Consider the following 21594-nt stretch of genomic DNA (forward strand, 5'->3'; position numbering starts at 1 on the left):
GATGAAACTATTTGTTTATCAGCTCTACAATTTGTTGAATTATTAAATCCAGATTTTCAAAAAGGTCAAGTTGCATTAAACGCCTACTTACATTTCATTTTGACTAAATCTTTTGTTTATGCCAGTCATCTGCACAGCAAAGCTGGTTCTCATTTGAACAGTCCCACGTCGGAATAGTATGATCTTCAGAACTACTAAAAGGACATTTTTAGTTCCTGGTTTACCCCCTTACCAACTGCACTCTTGAAACATTTAAACTGATCTTGGCCACTGTTAAACATCTAAAATGGTGTAATAAGATATCATGGGACTAATGTATTTAACGAGACTTCATGTGAAGACTCTAATCCAAGCCCTTGTAAACACGACGAGTGCATTGTGTTATAACACTAATAGTAATATTATTAATACAAGGGTATGTATTTGTGGATCTCACAATTTATTTATGGGTCTAAAATGACTTGTAAACAGCATAGTTTAGCATATGCTAATACTTAGCCTTACCTATAGCAATGGCGTGGCAAAGACTAATTGGTGAAAAGTATTGCGGGTCGTCATTTCATCACTTCAAAAAAACATTTTTCTTATAATTTAGGTGAAAACATGTCCACTAGGGGGCAGATTCCCTCTTGCCATGAAAATATATGCTATACTTCATTTACACGTTGTCAGCTTACCTAAATCGTGACAATCGTCTGCATGGTCTTTTGTCATAACACAAGCTGTAGCTATTAGTGATTTTACATTTTTTATGCTGTCTTGGCTGTAATATTTCCTGTATGGGGAAGGCAAGACCCATTTAAACTTCAAGACAGTGTGTACAAAAAACACACTCAGGGATCGCACGATTAGACAGAAGAGGGGAAAAAATCCTTGATAAAATAAAGTATGGTGAAGAGTATGAGGTGTTTACTTACCTTATTAAATTGCTAATTACCCCATAAATTAACACATTAAATGAACAAAACATATAAATAATATAATGATAATTTATTTTACAGATTAAAAACATTAGTTCCATTCAAATATGCAGGAAGCAGTAACAGTTACATACATACTGTACATACAACTGTGCTCCTGTCTTCTGTTTTACCACAGATTTACCACTTAAGTAGCACTGTCTTTATTATTGCCATATTTTAGCAATACACCGTAATTCAAATAAAAAATTATACATAAAGCATTGATATGATATTAATTATACACTGATTAACACTGGACTATTACGGAGAAGATGTTGTCATCCAGGTCGACTGTCCATGTGTGACCCCATCTGAAAGGATCTAATGTCCTCACCAATGAATTCAGTTACTATGGAGAAGAGAAAGTAGGTTAGAAATAGTTTACATGTGCGCGGGCGCACACGCACGCACGCACGCACGCACGCACACACGTACACACACACACACACACACACACACACACACACACACACACACACACACACACACACACACACACACACACACACTTGATCCCTGTCTCTTTATCAATTTTCATAATGAATTAAATTTTTTATATTGTTTTTGTGTTTTATTTGTAGTTTTATATAAGTTATTGATATGTAGTTATATATTATATAGGCTGTGTTTTGGTTGATGGTCATAACACACATAACATTAGTAATGCAGAACAATTATTAGCTTATTATCAGTATCATCATAGCTATCGGAAAATAACCACATACATAATATTACATTTTATAATTGATAAGCATTAAATCATATGTAATATATACAATATATTATTTAAATTGATCTCTGCGTATATTAATATTAGTATTATTATAAAAAATAATTATTGTATACGATTGCAAATCATTTGAAACTCTGAAATCAGTAAAAAAAAATTGGGAAAAAGTATTTCAACAATCTCAAAAATCCAGCATTAATTTTATTTAAAAAAATATATTGAAAAACAATAATTTAAGGCTAGAAGCCATCACTCCAATCTTATCACCCTTACCCTTGTGTATTACTCCGCCCACATACAGTGACAAGCAGAAGACACTCTATAGCTTGACAAATATTGCTACTGTGGGACAACATAATGTACTTCTGATGCGTTTTTAGGCTCAAATGTAGTTGTTTAGATTGCAAGCATGTAGTTTATTTGTAAGGATAGTGCCTATTTTTAAATATTTACAATTTCGGAGCATTGAATTCAGTGCATCCAGGGCCATCAGCTTGTCTGAACCGACCAAAGAAAGTTGTGGTTGACATTCTGCCACAAGATGGCGACAGAGACTGCATATTAAGTCCTTAGTAGAGAAAAACAGCATTTTCTTAGCTTAGATTTCAAACTACAGCTGAACAAATCATTATACATCAGGTAAGTGACATTCTAAGTCGATCTCTCTCTTTTGTATTTTGTAGTGCTGTATTTACAACACAGAATTTTGTAGTGTTTACTTGGCTCTGACTTTTTCGGGGTTATTTATTGTGAAATCCCGATGGAATATCTCTGTAGATTGATGGTATTTCATGCCTTTCAACCTAATAATCTTAAAAAGTGAGCAAAAACGACTGGTTTTGTCATAACTTTAGACATTACGCTAGAGAATCATTCAAACACTGGCTCTAAAATGACGTTGGTGACGTAGCAATGGTTTCTGCTGTTCTGACGTCAGCAGCAGATGTGAATAAATGGCAGAAGAAAGTAGCTCCTCGTACAAAGGGTTTTTAGACTCTCCGTGTTTGATTTTATTTTTAATATACACGCTTATGCCATCAATTTGTTGTATAAACGCAATATCACACTCGTAGCAGTGCGATGTGGCTGTATATTGACACTGGTGGGGCACTAGTGCCGATATACAGCGACATCGCACTGCTACATGTGTGATATTGCTCATATTCTGGCTTTTGTTTCTCCATAATATCTGGCCTTTTCTTTTATTAAGTAAAAATATGTCATAATATTTGGTCTTAATTTTTACAATTTACAAAAATAAAATGTTACAAAATTCTAGTATAAACAAGTTAGGGGTCTCTAGCCATAAAATGAGATGAATCAGCTACCTATCAGCTAATAATCACACCCACCTTCCTCTAGTGTGATATGCTGCATCGGTGAAGGCCCTGCAAAATCCGGCGCTCCCTCCAGCTTCAACCCCGGACTGACATCTCTTTCAGCCAGCCGCATCTGATGCTCCCAGCTCTCGAACTGGGCATATGGAGGTGGGCAGAGTTCCTGATAATGGCTGGTGTGTGACGGAGGTGATGAGCACATATCCTGCGGGCAGGGACAGTGTGGATATGGGGAGTGATTTAGAGGAGGCAGAGGTGAGGTGGAGATGGGACTGCCAGCAGGGAACGGACTTAAAGAGCAGGAGTGTGAAGGAGAAGGCGAAGAAGACAAATAAGGAGAGTCCAGCCATGGAGAGGGAGACGGAGATGGAGAAAGAGGTTGAGAGGCTCTTGGATACATCGGAGGAAGGAGCTCCGTGAAGCCCAGCTCTAGACTCTCAAAACTGGGGTGGCGTTCGGTCAGGGCGCCTCTGCCTCCACCGTCCTCTGTAGACTCTGGTTTATGGTAATAGTCCTCCTGGTAGGCGTTTGAAGAGTAAGAGTACTCGTTGGGATATGGAGGAAGGTGGAAGGACATACTCCTGTCATCTGCCGATAGATCTGACCTCATGTCCACAACACTGCCACTACCCATGGGGCAAAGCGTCACGCCATCTAGAGGCAAGATGGAGGGACGAGACAGGAGGGGATCTTCTTCTTTGAACATGACTGGAGGAAAACACAGAGGCCAACATTGAATGAGACTGACTGTAGCAAATAAAGGGATAGTTCACTTAAACGGATGGTCCACTAAGATATTATATTTTAAACCTTAGTTGATGTGTAATGTAGCTGTGTGAACATTAACAACATCTCTGAATGTAATACGCGCAAAGTTCAATGTAAAGCAAGACATTGGCTTTTACAGAGTTAGCTTAGCAAAGCTTACAGCGAATGAAGTTTGGGGACTACAAAAAATACATCCGGGTTAGTGAGATCACAAACGCTTCAGGTTACATTCACCATGCGCATACACCTCGCGCAGTGAAGGGCTGTAGCCAGAGGTGCTGTAAAGTTATAGCAGAGAAAGCTAAAATGTTAAACAAACGTTGCTATTTCCACAGAGCTCGTACTGTTTCTGTATTTGGGCTTCAAAAGTACACGACACAAAGAGAAAAGGTCTTACAATTTATTTTTAATTATGTTCTAGAGAATTATTAAAAATATATAGCTAACATTTGACACAGGACAGCTTCAGTGCTGGATTCGGCTAAAAACTGTGAGCCACAACCTGTATTTTATTCTAAGTATTTTTATTTGTTAAAATTGGTCTATGACCTGCATAGTGTCTAGCATTAATGGTATGTTGTAGCAAGGACGCAAACAAGGATGTAAACAACGGGAAATGTAGTTTGGCACTGTTAACAACGTAGCTACAAATTCATATTTATCAGTTAAACCGCTGTAAACACCCATTATCTTTAGCAGCACTGCAGTGTCTCTCTATGCGTCCGCTTTCCCTGCATTCTACATCTCAAATAAATAACTCGCAATAGATATGTGAATGTTTTATATTACTTACACATGCTTATTCTGGATATTTGTGAAAGACACGTAACGCATTCAGTTTGGTAAAAAATACAGGATAGCTCGACTAACTCGTGTTACAGCAGAAAAATCAATCAAAGCTCACACGGATCACATTTAGTCACAGCGTCACTGTATATTACAGAAAAATAACTTAATTCGAGCATCAGAGAACAATAAAAATAAACATTGGTTCTCGTGTTACATGCGTCTACAGATTGTTCTCACACACATATACATACATAAAATGGCGATTTTCTCTCTTAAAGGAGCCATACCCTATTTTCACTTGTTACAGACACTTGTCAGGTTTTATTTTAGAGAGTAGGCATGAGGTTCATGCTTTTTATTTTCTGTCTGATTAAGGCTCAAACTGATACGGTTAACAGATTCTCTGACTGACATCATTTACACAGCATAGGCAAATCGTGTGCTTGTGGAGGCGTGACTCTTTTTCTGGTGACGTGGAGCTGATCCGCAAATCAGAGCACATTATGTTAGCTGACCAATCAGAGCCTCTTGAGGGCGGGCCTAGTACTAGGAAATATGACAGTCGTTTTCATATTAGCTGAGTAGCTGTATATAATAAAAGATATATGTAAAAAAACAACGTGATTTTTTATAAATGAAGCATGAGCACACATTGCTTTGCATCTTAACACAACCAAGCCTCAAAATTACACTCTGGACCACACCTTTAAGATTGAAAATGACTACACAAAAATGCAGGGTTCCACACAATTAATTCATGTTGTCACAACACAAATTGATTAAGTTAACTTAACACTTTTAACTAATTTATGTGGATTGAACATAAAAAAATTAAGTTGTCGAAATGAAATCTCAAGAATTGTGTTGTTTCAGCTCATTTTAAATAAGTCTGAACGAGCAAAAAAACTAATTTTTTTGGAGTATAGTGTAAAATTTTATTTAACAAGCATTTTTGCTGCTTGTTTAAACTACTATTAAAGACAATTATTTTGTTTTTTGGGGGGACAACTTAATTATTTTATGTTCAGTCCACCTAAATTTGTAAAAACAATTAAATTAACTTAATCTTTTTAATTTGTGTTGGGAAAACATGAAGGAATTGTGTGGAACCAAACATTTCTTTTTAGATTGTAGGATGTTTTGAATATTTCTGAAAGAAGTCTCTTATGCCCTCTTAGATTATCATAAGTTCCAGTCATTTGTTTAAAAATATAGTTAAAGCTACTGTAATATTTAAATATTTGATTGCACATTAAAATAAAGGTTTTCTAATGTTATATCATTTAAAATGTAATGTATTCTTGTTTTGAGAAATTACAACTAGTCTATGATTCTAGTATGTTTTTTCATCTGGTGCTTTAGACTGAACAGGGGTTCCCAAACATTTCAGCCCCCCAAAATAACAACGGCAGTGGCTTGTGACCCGCATTATTCTCAGAAGTGGGTATACTGTAAATATACAAATGTTGCACACACAACAATAGGCCTATATAAACACAAGCATAATAAGTGCAACAGACTAACAACCATATCATTTTCATAGCCATTTATTCATTTGTATATTTAATATTAACTTCACCTAATGATACTGGTAGGCACAATGTTTACAGCACAAGTCTATTATTGATTTAATTTTGGAGACCACCACTTGGAGATCATCCTCCATGTTCAGTTGTGGTCTGTATTTATTTTTAATGTATTTGTGTGCCATAAAGGTGCCAGAAAATCAATCTACTGCAACTGATCATTTTAATATTATTCTTAGAAATATTAAATATTTATCTGCTTTATATTTTGTGGAACCCATGCATTTATTAAATTCAGAATTCTTTAATTAAAAGACGTTGCATTGTGTGCTTACATCATTTTTGAGAAATTTAATGCACTCTTTATAATTAAATATATATATATTTTTAAAAACTTCAATTAAATTAACTTTTAACCTCTGTTTTTAGATTATAAACAAGAACTTTTTTAATCGAAGGGAATGCTAAAAAGTTATATTGCTAACAGTAGAGATGGTCTCAAGTAAAGCACCACAACAGAACAGCTGTCTATGTAACACTCACTGGGCAGAAATTTAAAACAATGTGTGCTGCTCCTTTTCCTCTTCCCATTGGACACGTACAGGCAGACAGAAACTGGGTGGCTCAATGAAAGGTCATTATAGGCTGGCACTTGCACACACAGCAAATTCTGGACCAGAAGAAAATGCATACAGATTCAGTACATTTACTTCACATTTATGTACAGAAACAGACCTTTTTTATTAATACGCTAAATATTTGTCTGATTTACCTCATTGCTTTTGTCCCTGTCTACATGAGATTCCTCCTCCCACTGGACTTTGCCATCTAGAAATCAAAAAATATCTTAAATGTCATGCCTACATTGATTCTGTGATGCTATCGCAGCCTTTTCTACTATATTTTTTAAAAAATGTGCTGATATGTTGTCTTATTATTTGGTGTCTGGTTTCTTATTATTGTCAAATTTTTTACAATTTATTGCAAGATTTAGTACAAGTTTCAGGTGTCCCCCGAAATGTGTTTCAGTCTGAAAACACCTCACATATCATGTATTATATCAATCTGTGTTTATCCATTTAGGGTGGAAACAATAATATGCTGTGTGTCTCTTTATATGCAAATTAGCAGCTGCTCTCTGCCCCCTTTGCAGAAGAGGGCGGAGCCTTTACAGCTTGTGCATTATTTACTCCCAACAAAAAAACTAATCAAAAACAATATGCAGTGATACAAATGCAACAATATGATATCAGAATACCATTTAAATCAACTTACAATAGTTAAATACAAATATGCCATTAAAAAAACTATTACAGATTTAGTTATTTCAAAATATAAAAACTGAATATACTGTTATATATACCGCACATTGCAATTTCGCCAAAAATACAGATATGATAGCTTGAAATTGTGCAGCAATAGTACTGTCAGTCATTTACTATTATGTCTCTTTTTTCTCTCTTAGTTTTATTCATTTTTAATAAAAAAAAATTTCACATTTAAAATTTGCATTAATTTGTTTTTTTAATTATTATTATTAACCCTGTAATTCTATTTACTGTTTTTTAGTTCCCCTTTTTTGCTTAAAAATTAAAAAAGAAAGGACTTTCCTGATATTCATTGTATTTTTGCATCCTACGTAATGTTATGTAGAGTCCCAATAAAGTTTTACGTATTATCCAAAAATATGCAGTAATGTAGATGTTTAATACCTGAGCCTCTCTCCATAAAGAAAACCCTGGAGGTGGGTAGAAAGTTGGTCCCACCTAGAAGCAGCTCCTCACCTCCCTCTGCTGAACAGGAAGTAAGACTGACAGACTCCACCACAGGAAGCTCCTGTGCAGAGCGTTGTGCTGCATGCAATAAAACAAGCGTAATTAAAAAAACCTCTGCATATCAATACATAAAAGGATCACTAATTAATAGCAGTATTTTGACAAAAATTGTGCATAATTTAATTTAATTTCTAAGTAAATTTGTGCTGGGCAAAGATAAATCGCAATTAATCACATCTAAAATAAAAGTTTATTATATATATTTATTTATTATGTATATGTGATACACACACATGCATAAAAAAACAAAATTATACAAAACAATTTAAAAAAACATGTTTAAATTGACATATAATTTTTATCATATATAATTTATATCTAAATATAAAATACACATTTTCTCAAATATATGCATGCATGTGTGTATTTGTTACAGTCACCAGAGCGAACCACAACTCCCAGTATGCACCTCGTACACACCAGTTCCTGTTACCTACTGATTACACATATAGCCGGAGGATAATTATGAACTGATTAGATGGACTTTTAAACAGCACCCCCACACACACACACACACACACACCCACACACACACAGACACACACACACACACACTTCAGTGCTGAGTCTTGTTAATCTGTACACATTACGAAGCATTTACTTTACCTTGTTTTTCCTTGCCGTGTTTCCAGACCCTCACCTTGTTTATGAGTTTTGATGGCTGAACCGATCTCTTGCCTACTTTTTACTACTCTTTTGGTTTGCCTTTTATGATACTGTTTGCTCCTGCTCCATTGCCTGCCTGCCTGACCATTCTTTGTTTAATAAAGACACTGCAACTGGATCCTCAAACCCATTGTCCTGAACTGTGTTACAGAATTCATATATGCATAATAAATATAGACAGTTCATACACATATATTAGGTCAAAACAAACTTTTATTTTGCACGAAAAAATGTGATTAGTCGTGATAAATTTTTGTCCAGCACTAAATAAAATATTAGACATAAAAATGAAAGATTAACATATTAAATTGATACTAAAAGATAAAATGCACAAACTTACAGCATTCAATGGGTAAAGAGGCGACCTGCAGGGCTAAGACGCGTCCTGGTGGGACGATGGGTTGAGAAAGAGGAAGATGTGTGCGGAAAACCAAACGCACTCGAGTGTTTTTTCTCCCTACATCCGTCTCTCCTTTCCGAAGCTCAATGTCGGAGTTCCTCAGCTTCAGAATGCCTGCACAGTCAATGCTGAGAGGAAAACATCCATGAACCACCACTTACTGAGGCATCTATGACACACAGTACAACCAAATGTCTTACAGGGCAGTCATGTTGTTCTCTGGATTGAGCGGGATGTCCAGGATTTTGGTGCCAGCCTGGATGCTTTCCTGACTAGCCGTGCCAACCATCTTGCCTGTTACTCTGTGTGGACAGCATTTTAGTTTCATGTTAAGGCATAGCAAAAATACTTTTGTTCAATACTGTGAAAAACAAAAACATTCAGTTTTAGCCCTCTTGAATTATTAGCCCCCTTGTATATTTTTTCCGCAATTTCTGTTTAACGGAAAGAAGATTTTTTTCAACACATTAACTAATAACGGATTACTTTTATCTTTGTTGACAGGACATAATATTTTACTGGATATTTTTCAAGATACTAGTATCCAGATTAAAGTGACATTTAAAAGCTTAACTAGGTTAATTAGGTTAACTAGGCAGGGTAGGGTAATTAGGCAAGTTATTGAATAATATTGGTTTGTTCTGTAGACAACTAAAAATATTGCTTAAGGGGGCTAATAATATTGACAATAAATGGTTTTTAAAAAATTTAAAACTGCTTTTTATTCTAGTCGAAATAAAACAAATAAGAATTTCTCCAGAAGAAAAAATATTATCGGAAATACAGTGAAAATTTCTTTGCTCCATTAAATAACACTTGAAAAATATTTGAAAAAGAATAAATATTTCACAAGAGGGCTAATAATTTTGCCCTCAACTGTACATATTTTACCTGTGTATTTGATAAAAAGGATGCGGACGTATTGATCTGTCATCAGCAGTTCCTACAAACACCTGTAAGGACAACGGCTGTCTCTCAGTGTAGCCCACAAGCTGGACATGGGAAAGAAAAGAGCAAAAATATGACCACCAGTTTAATTTTTTAGAGTTACTTCATAATGAAAATGACAGCACTTTAATCCAAACTTTATAATCCCATATTATCCCAAGTTCCATGTACACATTACCAAGTTTTTACCACAAACATTCAATAAATCGATTTTCAGATACATTTCTCTCCCCGCTGGACTTATTCAATAACTTAATGTCCACCATAATAAAAGAATCTCTAATTCTTTCTGTCCTGAATATAGGAACTCTAAAACAATGTCCTGATGGCAACAAATAAAACACAGAATACAATGAATAATCCGGGGAGCATAATAAGATAACCTGGGTTTTAAAAACACATCATTTTGGCCCAGTTTGGTTAAAACCGATAATCTTGCCTGCCACCTTCACAAGGCTTCAAACCTGTTCTTATTTGACTGTTCCAGGCTACAATGCAGAAAGATAAAACAGATTCAATACATATTTTAGAAAAGTGTTATCAAAGAGGGCGACAAGAAGCAGCAAGAAGGTCGCTGGTTCTGTTTAAATAAACAAAATTGGCTAGAGTGTGTGAATGTGAGAGTGTATGGGTGTTTCTCAGAACTGGGTTATGGCTGAAAGGGCATCCGCTGCGTAAAACATATGCTGGACAAGTTGGCGATGCATTCCGCTGTGGCGACCCCTGATTAATAAAGGGACTAAGCCAAAAAGAAAATGAATGAATGAATGTTATCATCGAGGTACAAACCCTAAAAGTTTTCTCTGTCTCTGTTGTACTTTTTTTATAGACATCCTAGGTGTTAGATTAGAATGTCAACTTATTGTCGATAACAATCCCTAGATATTTATGTGTGATACTTTATTGTCCAAGCCTTTAACAGTTGTCATGCTGGGAGAAACCCTCCTGTAATCTATCCCCATGTCCTTTGTTATATTAACATTCATGACATAATTATTAGTTATGAAAGTTACCTTCACCACTGGATGGCCTCCAGGCGACGCCTTTACTGCTCCTCGACTTCCTTCAGTTTCATAGTGAGCGCGATGGTGTGGCCTGGGCTGTACTTCTATGCGCAGTTCGTACTGGTCAAACTGTGATGGCAGTGGCCAGTCAAGTGGAGGCAGTGCATTAGACCTGGGGGATTAATAAAGCAGAGATGATCTGAGTGAAGGCTGCTAATCAAATTACAAGTTGTGTGCACTGCATTGTGGGATATATATATTTAGATTTAGGAACTTTTGTACTTAAGTTTAAATGAATAATTGTTACACTTAATCAATGAATTAATAATGCATTGCTAAAAGGTCATGTGACAACATTGTTACATACACACAGGACTGTTTCACAGACTTTTGCGCATACTATTTTAAAGAGCAGGAACTATCCATTGCATAATACATAGCATGCAAGAAGCAGTTGTTTTGTATTCTGTTCTGAACAACTTTTAAATAAAATCAAAATGAAAAGCCTGTGTGTCTGCTAAAGTGCTTTAACCCAGAGGCTAGAACATTTTTTTCAATTGTTTTCAAAAGCAGTACCAGATTATTGCAGTATAAATGTGTGCCAACCTAAAGAGAGGACTGTGAGCGCTGGCCCTGGTTCTGCCCCAGCCCAGAGCAGGAGGCACAGACAGGTAGTCCATCCCTAGTGCAGGGGGGTCCCTTCTCAGCTCTGGGAGAGGACATGGAGAGGTCTGAACGGGGCTCAGTTCAGGTTCAATATCTCTTGAGGACACCTGGATTGACACAGTGATCGTGAACACCCAGAAACACAGAAAAATGTGTTTGTGGAAGAGAATACAGACAACACGTTTTTATATAAAACACTCAAGAATGGACTGTCAATAAGATTCAATTAATCATATTCTAATAAGACTAAAATGTTTGTAGGAAGAAATTACTATTGCAACTAAAAGGAATAGTTCCCTCTGAAATTAAACAGAGAATGCAAGACACTGTGTTTTCTTGCAATTGGCCTGTTTTTCACCAGAATTTTACAATCACAGAACAAGGAAAGGAAACAATGGTGTTTGAGGCTTATGATATGCCATTTCCATGTACTGAACTCTTATTATTCAGCTATGTCTTGGGCTATATCTAGATATCTGACATTTCTGATAATCCAACATCAACAAAAATGCATTCTGGTACAAGATGTCAACAGGGTTCAAGATGTATATGACTTCTTTCACCCCGAAAGAGAAATTAAAGCAATAGTTCACCCAAAAATGAAAATGATGTCATCATTTAGTCACCCTTTACTTGTTCCACACATTTAATATTTATTTTTATACATATACATATATTTATACACACACACACACACACACACACACACCCTTGTATAGACATACAAATGACTTATGATTTTGCCAAGAAAGAGAAAGAAGAAAAGAAAAGAAAAGAAAACTAAACTAAACTAAACTAAACTAAAATTACTTTACTGCCTAAATATGAATTTAGGACCAACATAAAAAATGCAGTTCATTTTGCTGTGGCGACCCCTAATAAATCAAGGACTAAGCTGAACAAAAAGCTGAATAAACTAAGCTATGAATGAATGAACTAAGCTGAATAAAAGAATTCTTTTCAGTTGCATTAAATCATGTTTTCCACCAAAGTCTAAATTTCTTTTAGTTGTAGAAAATGAGTCATACACATCTATGATGACCAGTGTGTAAGGAAATAATTAGGACATTTTTGGTGAACCTTCTCTTTAACATTTATGCAGATTTTAAAAAGTGAATTCACCCATGAGTAAATAAAGATTTACTCACCATTTATTCACCCTCAAGCGCTCCCAAAAGTTCACAAGTTTCTTTTTTCTGTTGAACACAGCAGATAATTGTACCCACTAACATCAGGTTACCAACATTCTTCAAATTATCTGCTGTGTTCAACAGAAAAAAGAAACTCAAACAAGTGGAGGGTTAGTAAATGATGACAGTATTTTCACTATCCCTTTAAAGTCCCCATTTCATGAAAATCACCTGTTCCAAAGAGGTCTTTCTGGTCTTCTGCGGGATGTTGAGCTCACAGCTTGCTGGGGCCTGAGACTGAGCTGAGGTTTCTCCTGTGTCCGGGAGGGAGGACAGGTCTTCAGAGTAGCTGCTTCTGCGGGAGGTGCTGGGGGAGGCCAGTGGCGAGTTCCTGCGCTTTTTGCCACCTGGAGAGGTGGGTCTTGAGGAGGGCGACAGGCAGAAGTGGGCAGTGGCATCATTGAGCTCGTCCTCCTCCACCAATAGAGAATCACAGCTTGACGCTGGACTCAGCCATCCGCGAGATGAGGAACTGGAAGCAGGGCTGGGGCTGGGGCTCAGGGAACCTGTCATGACGTCACGGTACGAGTCCAGCAGGGGCAGATATAGACGCTCCCTGTCCCAGCCACCACCGCTATCCCAGTAACTCCCCCCCGCAGGACCTGAGTCATCTTCAGGGGAGATAGTGGTGATCTGGATGCTAGGGCACTCAAGCACTCTTGACTCTGATACCTAGAAGAGGAACATCAGACAGTCTAATCTTCATTCTGGGAAAATAAATGGGTCATTGGCTACCATAGACTGTAGATACAAAATGACAGTGCATTCATATTACTTCTGAACAGGAGAAAGACACAGTATGGAGGGATAGTCTCTGCCTTCTGAATAAAACAGCCAATCACAAACTGGTAAAGTAATTGCATCACTGAAGCTGCCTTTAGAAGCTCCAGCTGCTTTAAAAAAGTCCTATTCACATTTGCTTATGTTTAATTTCTGCTCTGTCTATGTGTGTTTGTATGTATTTGTATAGTTTTATGATTTTTATCCTACAATGTTGTTGTAAAGCACTTTGTGACCTTTGCTCTTGAAAGGTGCTACAGAAATAAATATTATTTACTGATGTGCGCACTGGAAAAATATTTGTTCTTTTTACATTATTTGTAGCATTATTTGAGAATAAGAAAACAAACAGCTGTAATACAAACTAACTGCATATACTTTGGATATACATAACTTTAAATAAATATAAAGACTTTGGCTGCAGTACAGCTAATCAACTGTATGAACGAAACATATATTAGTGTTGTGTTTTTATGAATGATTGACTTATGAGGCAGTTTTTAGTGAATCAAAAACAACACTTTTCATATCTGTAGTTTAATCAAGTTTTTTGTTTCTTATAATAAATATTTATGAATAAAAAATGACATTATAAAAAAAAATTACCACATTTTCTTTACCACTGTTTGTTCATAAATGTTGTTAAGCATTTAGTAAATACAATTAGAGGTTAGCATGCTGTTTCTAAAAAGCGACAGTCAATAAAAGTCACCAACAAAGCCACGTTTTGCCCAAGCGGTAACCTCCCGCTCTCCCACGGGAAGTAATTGAAACTGCAATTCATTGACTTGCCTTTGGGGGCTGGCTCCAGGAAGTCCAGATGTTTACTGACTGCAATGCTAAATTGGCCAATTTTACAGCTGATAAAAACATGTTTACAGTCTGGTACAAATGATGCTTTTGGTGCATATAGCTAATATTACCCTTCATGACAACTGTGAGGGGGTGAATTTTATTATAACTCATGCGTTTCCTTTATATTAAGTTATATTAGGTCTGTATAATTAAGGGCGTGGCCACTTGAGTGACAGCTAGGTCTCGCTGGTCACAGTCACTTCACCTCAGCTGATTCCGGCTGATTAGCCGCTGGACTCACCATATACAGCGTATTTTTGTTTTGCTTTATGTGGCTTTACACAGTCAGTTGGTTTTTGGAATTATTTCTTACAATTATCAGATGATATGGCATGCTGTGTGCACTTAATTGAGCTCACAAACCATTCACGTGGCCTCCTTTGCCCAGGTGAGTGAAATTATATACTTATACCATGTCTTTAAATGTATTTGTTTCATTTAAAATCATTTATATTTTCTTTAGAACTGTAATGCCCTCCAGAATCTGACAGATTGATTAGCTGAAGGTTATAAAAGAGTCATACAGTGTTATGCCTGGATTTTATAAATAGCCTTGCATTTACTAAGTGTTTGGAAGTAATTTGAGTTTTCCTCCTGTAGAAAAACCTCATAAGAACAATGCTTAGTGGCTAAAAGTATTACAATTATTATTATTTTTTTTTTTAAAGATTAAGCACTTTATTGATATAGTATAAAGGCAAGCACATGTGGGCAGAACACAAACGAGTCGCAGGTAATGAAGTGTTTTATTCAGTATTAAGTATTAAGTGTTTCTCCCAAAGAAAACCCGTCTAAGCAAAATGCTAGCAGGCGTCTGTAGCTACGCTCACGCCCCGCCTCTTTGCCCTTGTTTAGTATCCCCCGGTCGGTGCGATGATGAGCAAACGCAATAGCGATGATTGGCCACGCCTACTTGTAGTTCATTTGCACTCTTCAGAAACCTATGAGTAATGTCACGGACACTAGAATCATTACAATCTAACATTTTTAATAATACAGACCATTTAAAGAGAAATGACTTGATTTTATCCATCAGAACATGCTTTTTTCCTTGTAATAATTTACAGATGAGCAATGTACAATGAAGCTTCAAACATGTATTAAATAAATAGGGTCTATTTATAGGGTTTTGATTTCATGTTAACTTGAAATGTGGAGGGATTTATAAATTTAATCTGAACTCTAAAATGTATCCACAAACCTTCTGTGCCAAAAAAATGCACAACAGCCCATGGCAACCAGTTCTGTTCACAATAAACATTCCTGGGCAACAAAAATGAACTTCTGAAATTAAAACCAGACATCTGGATTTATTTGACCCTAATTAATCGCAATGTGTAACACAATCCTCATATCAGGATGTTCTTAAAAATCTGCAATTCAGGAAAATGTGCTTCCCACCTGTATGGATCTTGCTGGCAGACTCTCGTAAGTCCCACTGAACTCCCTGACTAATGCCCGTCTCGGGGGTGGCGAATGCATGCCCGCTCTGTGCCCGGCTGATGGTGTGGGCAAAGGGATGCCCACAGGTTGCCCACAGATATCCTGAGTATCTGTAACAAAAAAGTATCATTGTAAACTTTCTGAGCTGCAAGCATATGCGTATAGGATAAACAATTGCTGAAACGTGAGACACGAGGCCTCTCTTTGGAAAACCATAACAAACACAGGGAAGCCTTTGTGGAGACGTCATTTATTATTTCCACAAGTACACACAGACTTGTTTACCTCAGAATTCATGCACAAGGTTTTCCAAATGGGGTGATTTCTGAAACGTAACAAACTGCCTGACTACAATCTCCAAACTGATCCAAAACATTAGCATAGCAATAACAGACTGTACACAAAGGCACACAAAAATTGTTATTTAAAATGGGCAGAAAAAACACGGGGCAACTATAAAACATAATCACCTTTATCAACTATTTTTTTCTGCTTTTTACTAACTAGTATTGTTTTATTTTTTTGTACCAATTTGGTCCTTCTTTATTCTGAAATGTTTTATTTCATTTAAAATATTTTTGAAATTATTAAACAAAAAAATCTCGACTTTTGTTGTTGTAATTGCATTGTTATACTTACTGTTTCACCATTAGTTTAATTTCTTTGTATGTAAAGCACTTTGAACGACCATAGTTTATGAAATGTGAATATATATACATTTACTGGTCACTTTATTAGGTACACCTTACTAGTATCGGGTTGGACCCCCTTTTGCCTTTAGAACTGCCTTAATCCTTCGTGGCATAGGTTCAACAAGGTACTAGAGTTATTCCTCAATGATTTTGGTCTATATTGACATGAAAGCATTACGCAGTTGCTGCAGATTTGTCGGCTGCACATCCATGATGTGAATCTCCCGTTCCACCACATTCCAAAGGTGCTCTATTGGATTGAGATCTGGTGACTGTGGAGGTAATTTGAGTACAGTGAACTCATTGTCATGTTCAAGAAACCAGTCTGAGATGATTCGCACTTTATGATATTGCGCGTTATCCTGCTGGATGTAGCCATCAGAAGATAGTACACTGTGGTCATAAAGTGATGGTCAGCAACAATTTTCAGGTAGGCTGTAGCATTTGGTACTAATGGGCCCAAAGTGTGCCAAGAAAATATCCCCCACACCATTACACCACCACCACCAGCATGAACCATTGATACAAGGCAGGATGGATCCATGTTTTCATGTTGTTGATTCCAAATTCGCAATACCATGCGAATGTCGCAGCAGAAATTGAGACTTATCAGACCAGGCAACGTCTTTCCAATCCTCTATTGTCCAATTTTGGTGAGCCTGTGTGAATTGTGGCCTCAGTTTCCTGTTCTTAGCTGACAGGAGTGGCACACAGTGTGGTCTTCTGCTGCTGTAGCCCATCTGCCTTAAGGTTGGGCATGTTGTGTTTCAGAGAGGCTTTCTGCATACCTTGGTTGTAACAAGTGGTTATTTGAGTTACTGTTGCCTTTCTATCAGCTCGAACCGGTCTGGCCATTCTCCTCTTACCTCTAGCATCAACAAGACATTTGTGCCCCCAAAACTGCCACTCACTGGATAGTTTCTCTTTTTCAGGCCATTCTCTGTAAACCCTAGAGATGGTTGTGCATGAAATTCCCTGTACATCAGCAGTTTCTTCAGCACCAACAACCATGCCATGTTCAAAATCACCTTTCATACCTATTCTGATGCTTGGTTTGAACTGCAGCAGATCATCTTGACCATGTCTACATGCCTTATTATTATATAGACCAATTTTATTTCACTAAGAATTCAAGGCAGTTATATATATACATGTGTGTGTATACCAACATATAATTTAAGAACTGTATTAATCTAATAAAATTAATAAATAAGCTTTAATTAAAATGTACAACACATTACTTGTCAACAAAAATCTTAAATATTCCTTTCAAATTAACTTATCATGCTGGAATCATTTACTCTATCATTGTGTTAAGCAATGGCTACCATGGTAAATATCTGCAGGAATAATTCAAAAGTTGCTCCATCATTCAGCAGGTTCAAACATTTACAGATGTTTACATGATGATATGATAAGTAAATATATAAAATATGGCAGCATTTAAGAATATAGTAAACATCTGAAGAAAGCACTTGTGGTAAAAGGCACCAAAGTGATGTGGTGTAGACGGAAACCTGTGGTGCATCATGTTTCTACAAGTTAACGCCAGCATGAAGGGCGGAGGATGGGTGTACAGCAGAATGTGTGCCAGGAGGGGGAAATGGGCAGAGGAAAGGAGGGAATATTGGAGGGAGGTATCTAAATGCATGCTCAGTAAACAGAGATTGAGGGTTCGGGTCCAGATGGCAGCTGTTAACTCTGCTCACACGCACAGCTGATTAAAAACACATTGCGCTGTGCTCCACACTTACCCATAAAAACACGCACACTTCAGCGGATAAAACTTACATGTTACATGGGCAGCGAGTCAGACTACATGAGCATTTAAGCATTCTTTAGAGAAAAGTCATGTTGTGCTCTTTCCTAAAAGACATCCAGTCAATTCAAATATGGCCATGAGAAATGCAGATGTCTATTATAAATTCTTATAAAATTGCTCAGAAATTCTGTAAGTTCTTACCATTTTTTTAGAGATGTAATCTTTGAATTGTAGGTTTTTATGTTTCCTATATTATAGGTTTCAATATATTTTTTAAAACACTGACCCCATTCATAACAAAAGTTTTGGTTTGATATAATGAATAATATAGCAAGTAACTATTGTTGTGTAAAAAATACTGAAAAACGTTTCTTTTGAATACACTGGTGTTTACAACTTATATACATAATCTATAATAATTAACCAATATATATAGTAATTTTTATAAAAGGTAAAAATATGTGATTTTAAGATTAATGCAATGGCCTGAATACAGCCATGAAGTTCATCAGTTTGTGATTTTTTTTTGCCACGTGACAAAAATGGATTCAAGGTTATTGCTGATTCACCAGATATATGAATAATTTTTAAATGAAATTCTTGACTGCATATTTCAAAGAGATAATAAGAATAATCTAACTTTTTAAACAAAATTCACCATATTTTTCTTACTAGAAAGTAATCAGAAACTGAAAACATATTCATTATAGAAAACGTGGACTAAGATATTGTTTGAAACATGTTTTTGTCTTGAATCACATATTAGCGTCATTTAGCCCATTTAAACTTTTTAAATACTATTTAAAGTGTTTATATTTAGTTGATAATATGCATATCTCCGAAATAATGAATGGAAATTATATATTCTAAGAGACTTAAGATAAAGCATCCAATAAAGCAGAAAGAAGAAAAATGCTATAATTTATCCGTTATTCTTCACAGATTTAGGGACCTTAAACATTGAACCAGCATCAGAGGCACCATCCCAAAATACACAGCTTCGCCACACTGACTCTCCATCTTTGAGCGGATCTCAAACTCATACCGGCAGACTCCTGGTTGCTGTGCCCGCTCTCGGTGTCCTCTGGGCCGCAGCGGCTCTGGCGCGGTGGATCCTCCTCGAACACGAGCTTAAACTCGAACTCTCCCTCCTCCCATCCCGAGCCCGGCGCGGCCCCCATCTCACACGCCGAGAAAAGTACGACCGAGACCGGCCACAGATAAATCACTGCCTCTCTCGCACTTCTCAGTATCTTCTCCGTCTAAAACTCCAGCGGGTCATAGAAGCTTTTCCAGAAAGTCAGCGCGCACGATCCGCTTTTCTCCGTCGTGGGTCCTGCTTGTATCGCACTGCACAGTAAAAAGTTATCCTCAAGTCGAAGATGCACATTTGCATGGGTCGTTGTCGTATCTCCTCATCGCTCTTGCAGTTTATCGGTTGCTCATCTCTTGATCTAAAGTTTTCTTCCAGTGGATTTGCTTGAGATTTCCGTGACAGTCGGTCATTATAACTTCATCTCACGAACTTCCATCGTCCATGTTGTGAAGTTCACAAACGTCCATGGTAAAAAAAAAAGATCCTTTAAAAACGCGTTCATACCATAACTCCTCCGCCGTCATAGAGTAAAAAAAGTTTTATCAAGTTTTTTTCGTTCTTTACCCTTAATTGCCTTCGGGCGGGTTCATCAGTCCCGTTACTCTCTTCCTATTGGCTATTAGACCTGTCAATCAACAAACCCCCTCTGTCTCAGTTTTACACGCCTGCTCTGTTGCAAAAAGTGTGTTGATTGGAAAGTGAGTACAACTGCATATTTTAAGATGAAGCATAACTTTATGATGCCCACAGTCCTTTTTAAAGCAGAAACACATTCTCTTCTGTCCAAAAAGAATTCCATGGACAGGCACCAGAGAAAGCCTTGTCTGGCAGACAGGTTCTGAGAAAGACATATTTCATTCCTTTTCCACATGCTTAGCTAGCCCAACATCGTGGCTATTTTTGTTTCAGACAAGACACTGATGCTGAAGGCCGATCCATCTGTGACGCCATAACGACAGTCGTTCTCCCTCTCTTCCCATCAGACTTTCCCCTTCTTCGTCCCTCCCCTTCCTTCTCCCCAACTCTTTATCCCAGATCTCCCTCCCCTTGTAAGATCTGTTTCTCATTATCCTCTGTAGTCTGCACTCTGTCTGAGACGGGAGACGAAAAAACTTAAATAAACATGTTCTCTCTCTCCCTCTTTCTCCTGCTCCCTTACAATTCTCACAATAATTATTACCTTTTGTCTTCATTTTAAAGCTTGATGGCTGGAGGTGAGCTCTGCGTGGCATGGAGCTTATTATTCATCAGTGCTGGAATTGCATTCCCATTTAATTTAGTGATAGCCATCATTCTGAAAGTCAATCGAGCGTATGAAGAACATGAGACTTTAAAAATATAATAAAACAATTTGTTTAACCACAGGACTTGATTGTAACGTGGCTCATTTCATCTAGTTATATAAATATCATACACTGTACACAGAAAAATCCTCTGAGTAAAATGTACTCAGTTTAGATAGAAATTGGTGGTCCCTCTGTAAATTGAGTTAAAGTTACTCAAGTTAATGAGTCAAAGGATTAATTAGGTGATGGTTGAGCACTAATGATGAACACCTGCTGTTAATAAACAAACACAGAAGAGAAACACAAAACTACAACTGACGTCAGTCAGCCTTAGATGAAATCAGCTGAAATATAATACACTGAATCTCTCAAAATCTCAGCAGAGGATCATTAAGCAACTCTACAAATAGCAGTTTTACTTATTACCAACCTGTTTGCCCTTATTTGAGGAGGGACCAAATACTCTCTGAACTGAGTAAATTTTACTCAGAGGATTTTTCTGTGAAAATACTGGTTGCCTTAAATCTTTAAGCTGAATCAAATTACCCTTATGAGTATGTTAAACTTATATTATGCTAAAATGACTTAAAACAGCTTTAGAAAATTAACTTAAAAAGTTTAAAAAGTTACAATGAACTAAAAACATATGTTATCATGACTAATTGATCATATAATTGATCATGTTTTACAGTGTAGTTATGCATGGGCTTCTCATCAGAAGCAATCTGTAACATCCAGTTTACGATCAAAAGTGCACTGCCAATAAGAAATTAAAATGTCCATTTATTAATGGGTGAAATCCTTTTAAATAACATCAGAAATCCTTAAAAACACAAGTTCTGACAAATATTTCTTACAC

The 21594-nt window shown here is 36.8% G+C and overlaps 1 protein-coding gene across 1 annotated transcript; it reads right to left on the minus strand.

Moving 5' to 3' along the window:
- Nucleotides 1–971: 971 nt before the first annotated feature.
- Nucleotides 972–19992, minus strand: nfatc4 (nuclear factor of activated T cells 4). The gene is made up of 13 exons (XM_056478685.1): nt 19399–19992; nt 15858–16009; nt 12993–13493; nt 11572–11738; nt 10975–11137; nt 9905–10005; nt 9214–9315; nt 8954–9141; nt 7825–7965; nt 6885–6940; nt 6656–6782; nt 3045–3737; nt 972–1311 (listed from the first exon to the last, which is right to left on the minus strand). The coding sequence occupies exons 1-13, from the start codon at nt 19532–19534 to the stop codon at nt 1241–1243; spliced, it is 2598 nt and encodes an 865-aa protein (XP_056334660.1). The 5' UTR covers nt 19535–19992; the 3' UTR covers nt 972–1240.
- Nucleotides 19993–21594: the final 1602 nt, after the last annotated feature.

Source organism: Danio aesculapii, chromosome 2 (genome assembly GCF_903798145.1).
Source record: "Danio aesculapii chromosome 2, fDanAes4.1, whole genome shotgun sequence".
NCBI lineage: Eukaryota > Metazoa > Chordata > Actinopteri > Cypriniformes > Danionidae > Danio > Danio aesculapii.

What these genes read in the sequence shown, in the direction of transcription:
- nfatc4 (XM_056478685.1), bottom strand. Translation starts at nt 19,534, where the DNA reads ATGGGGGCCGCGCCGGGCTCGGGATGGGAGGAGGGAGAGTTCGAGTTT. An exon ending in CAGCAACCAGGAGTCTGCCG is followed by an intron (nt 16,010 to 19,398) that starts GTATGAGTTTGA and finishes TTTTTGTTACAG; the next exon opens with ATACTCAGGATATCTGTGGG. An exon ending in GAGGCCATCCAGTGGTGAAG is followed by an intron (nt 10,006 to 10,974) that starts GTAACTTTCATA and finishes TCCCATGTCCAG; the next exon opens with CTTGTGGGCTACACTGAGAG.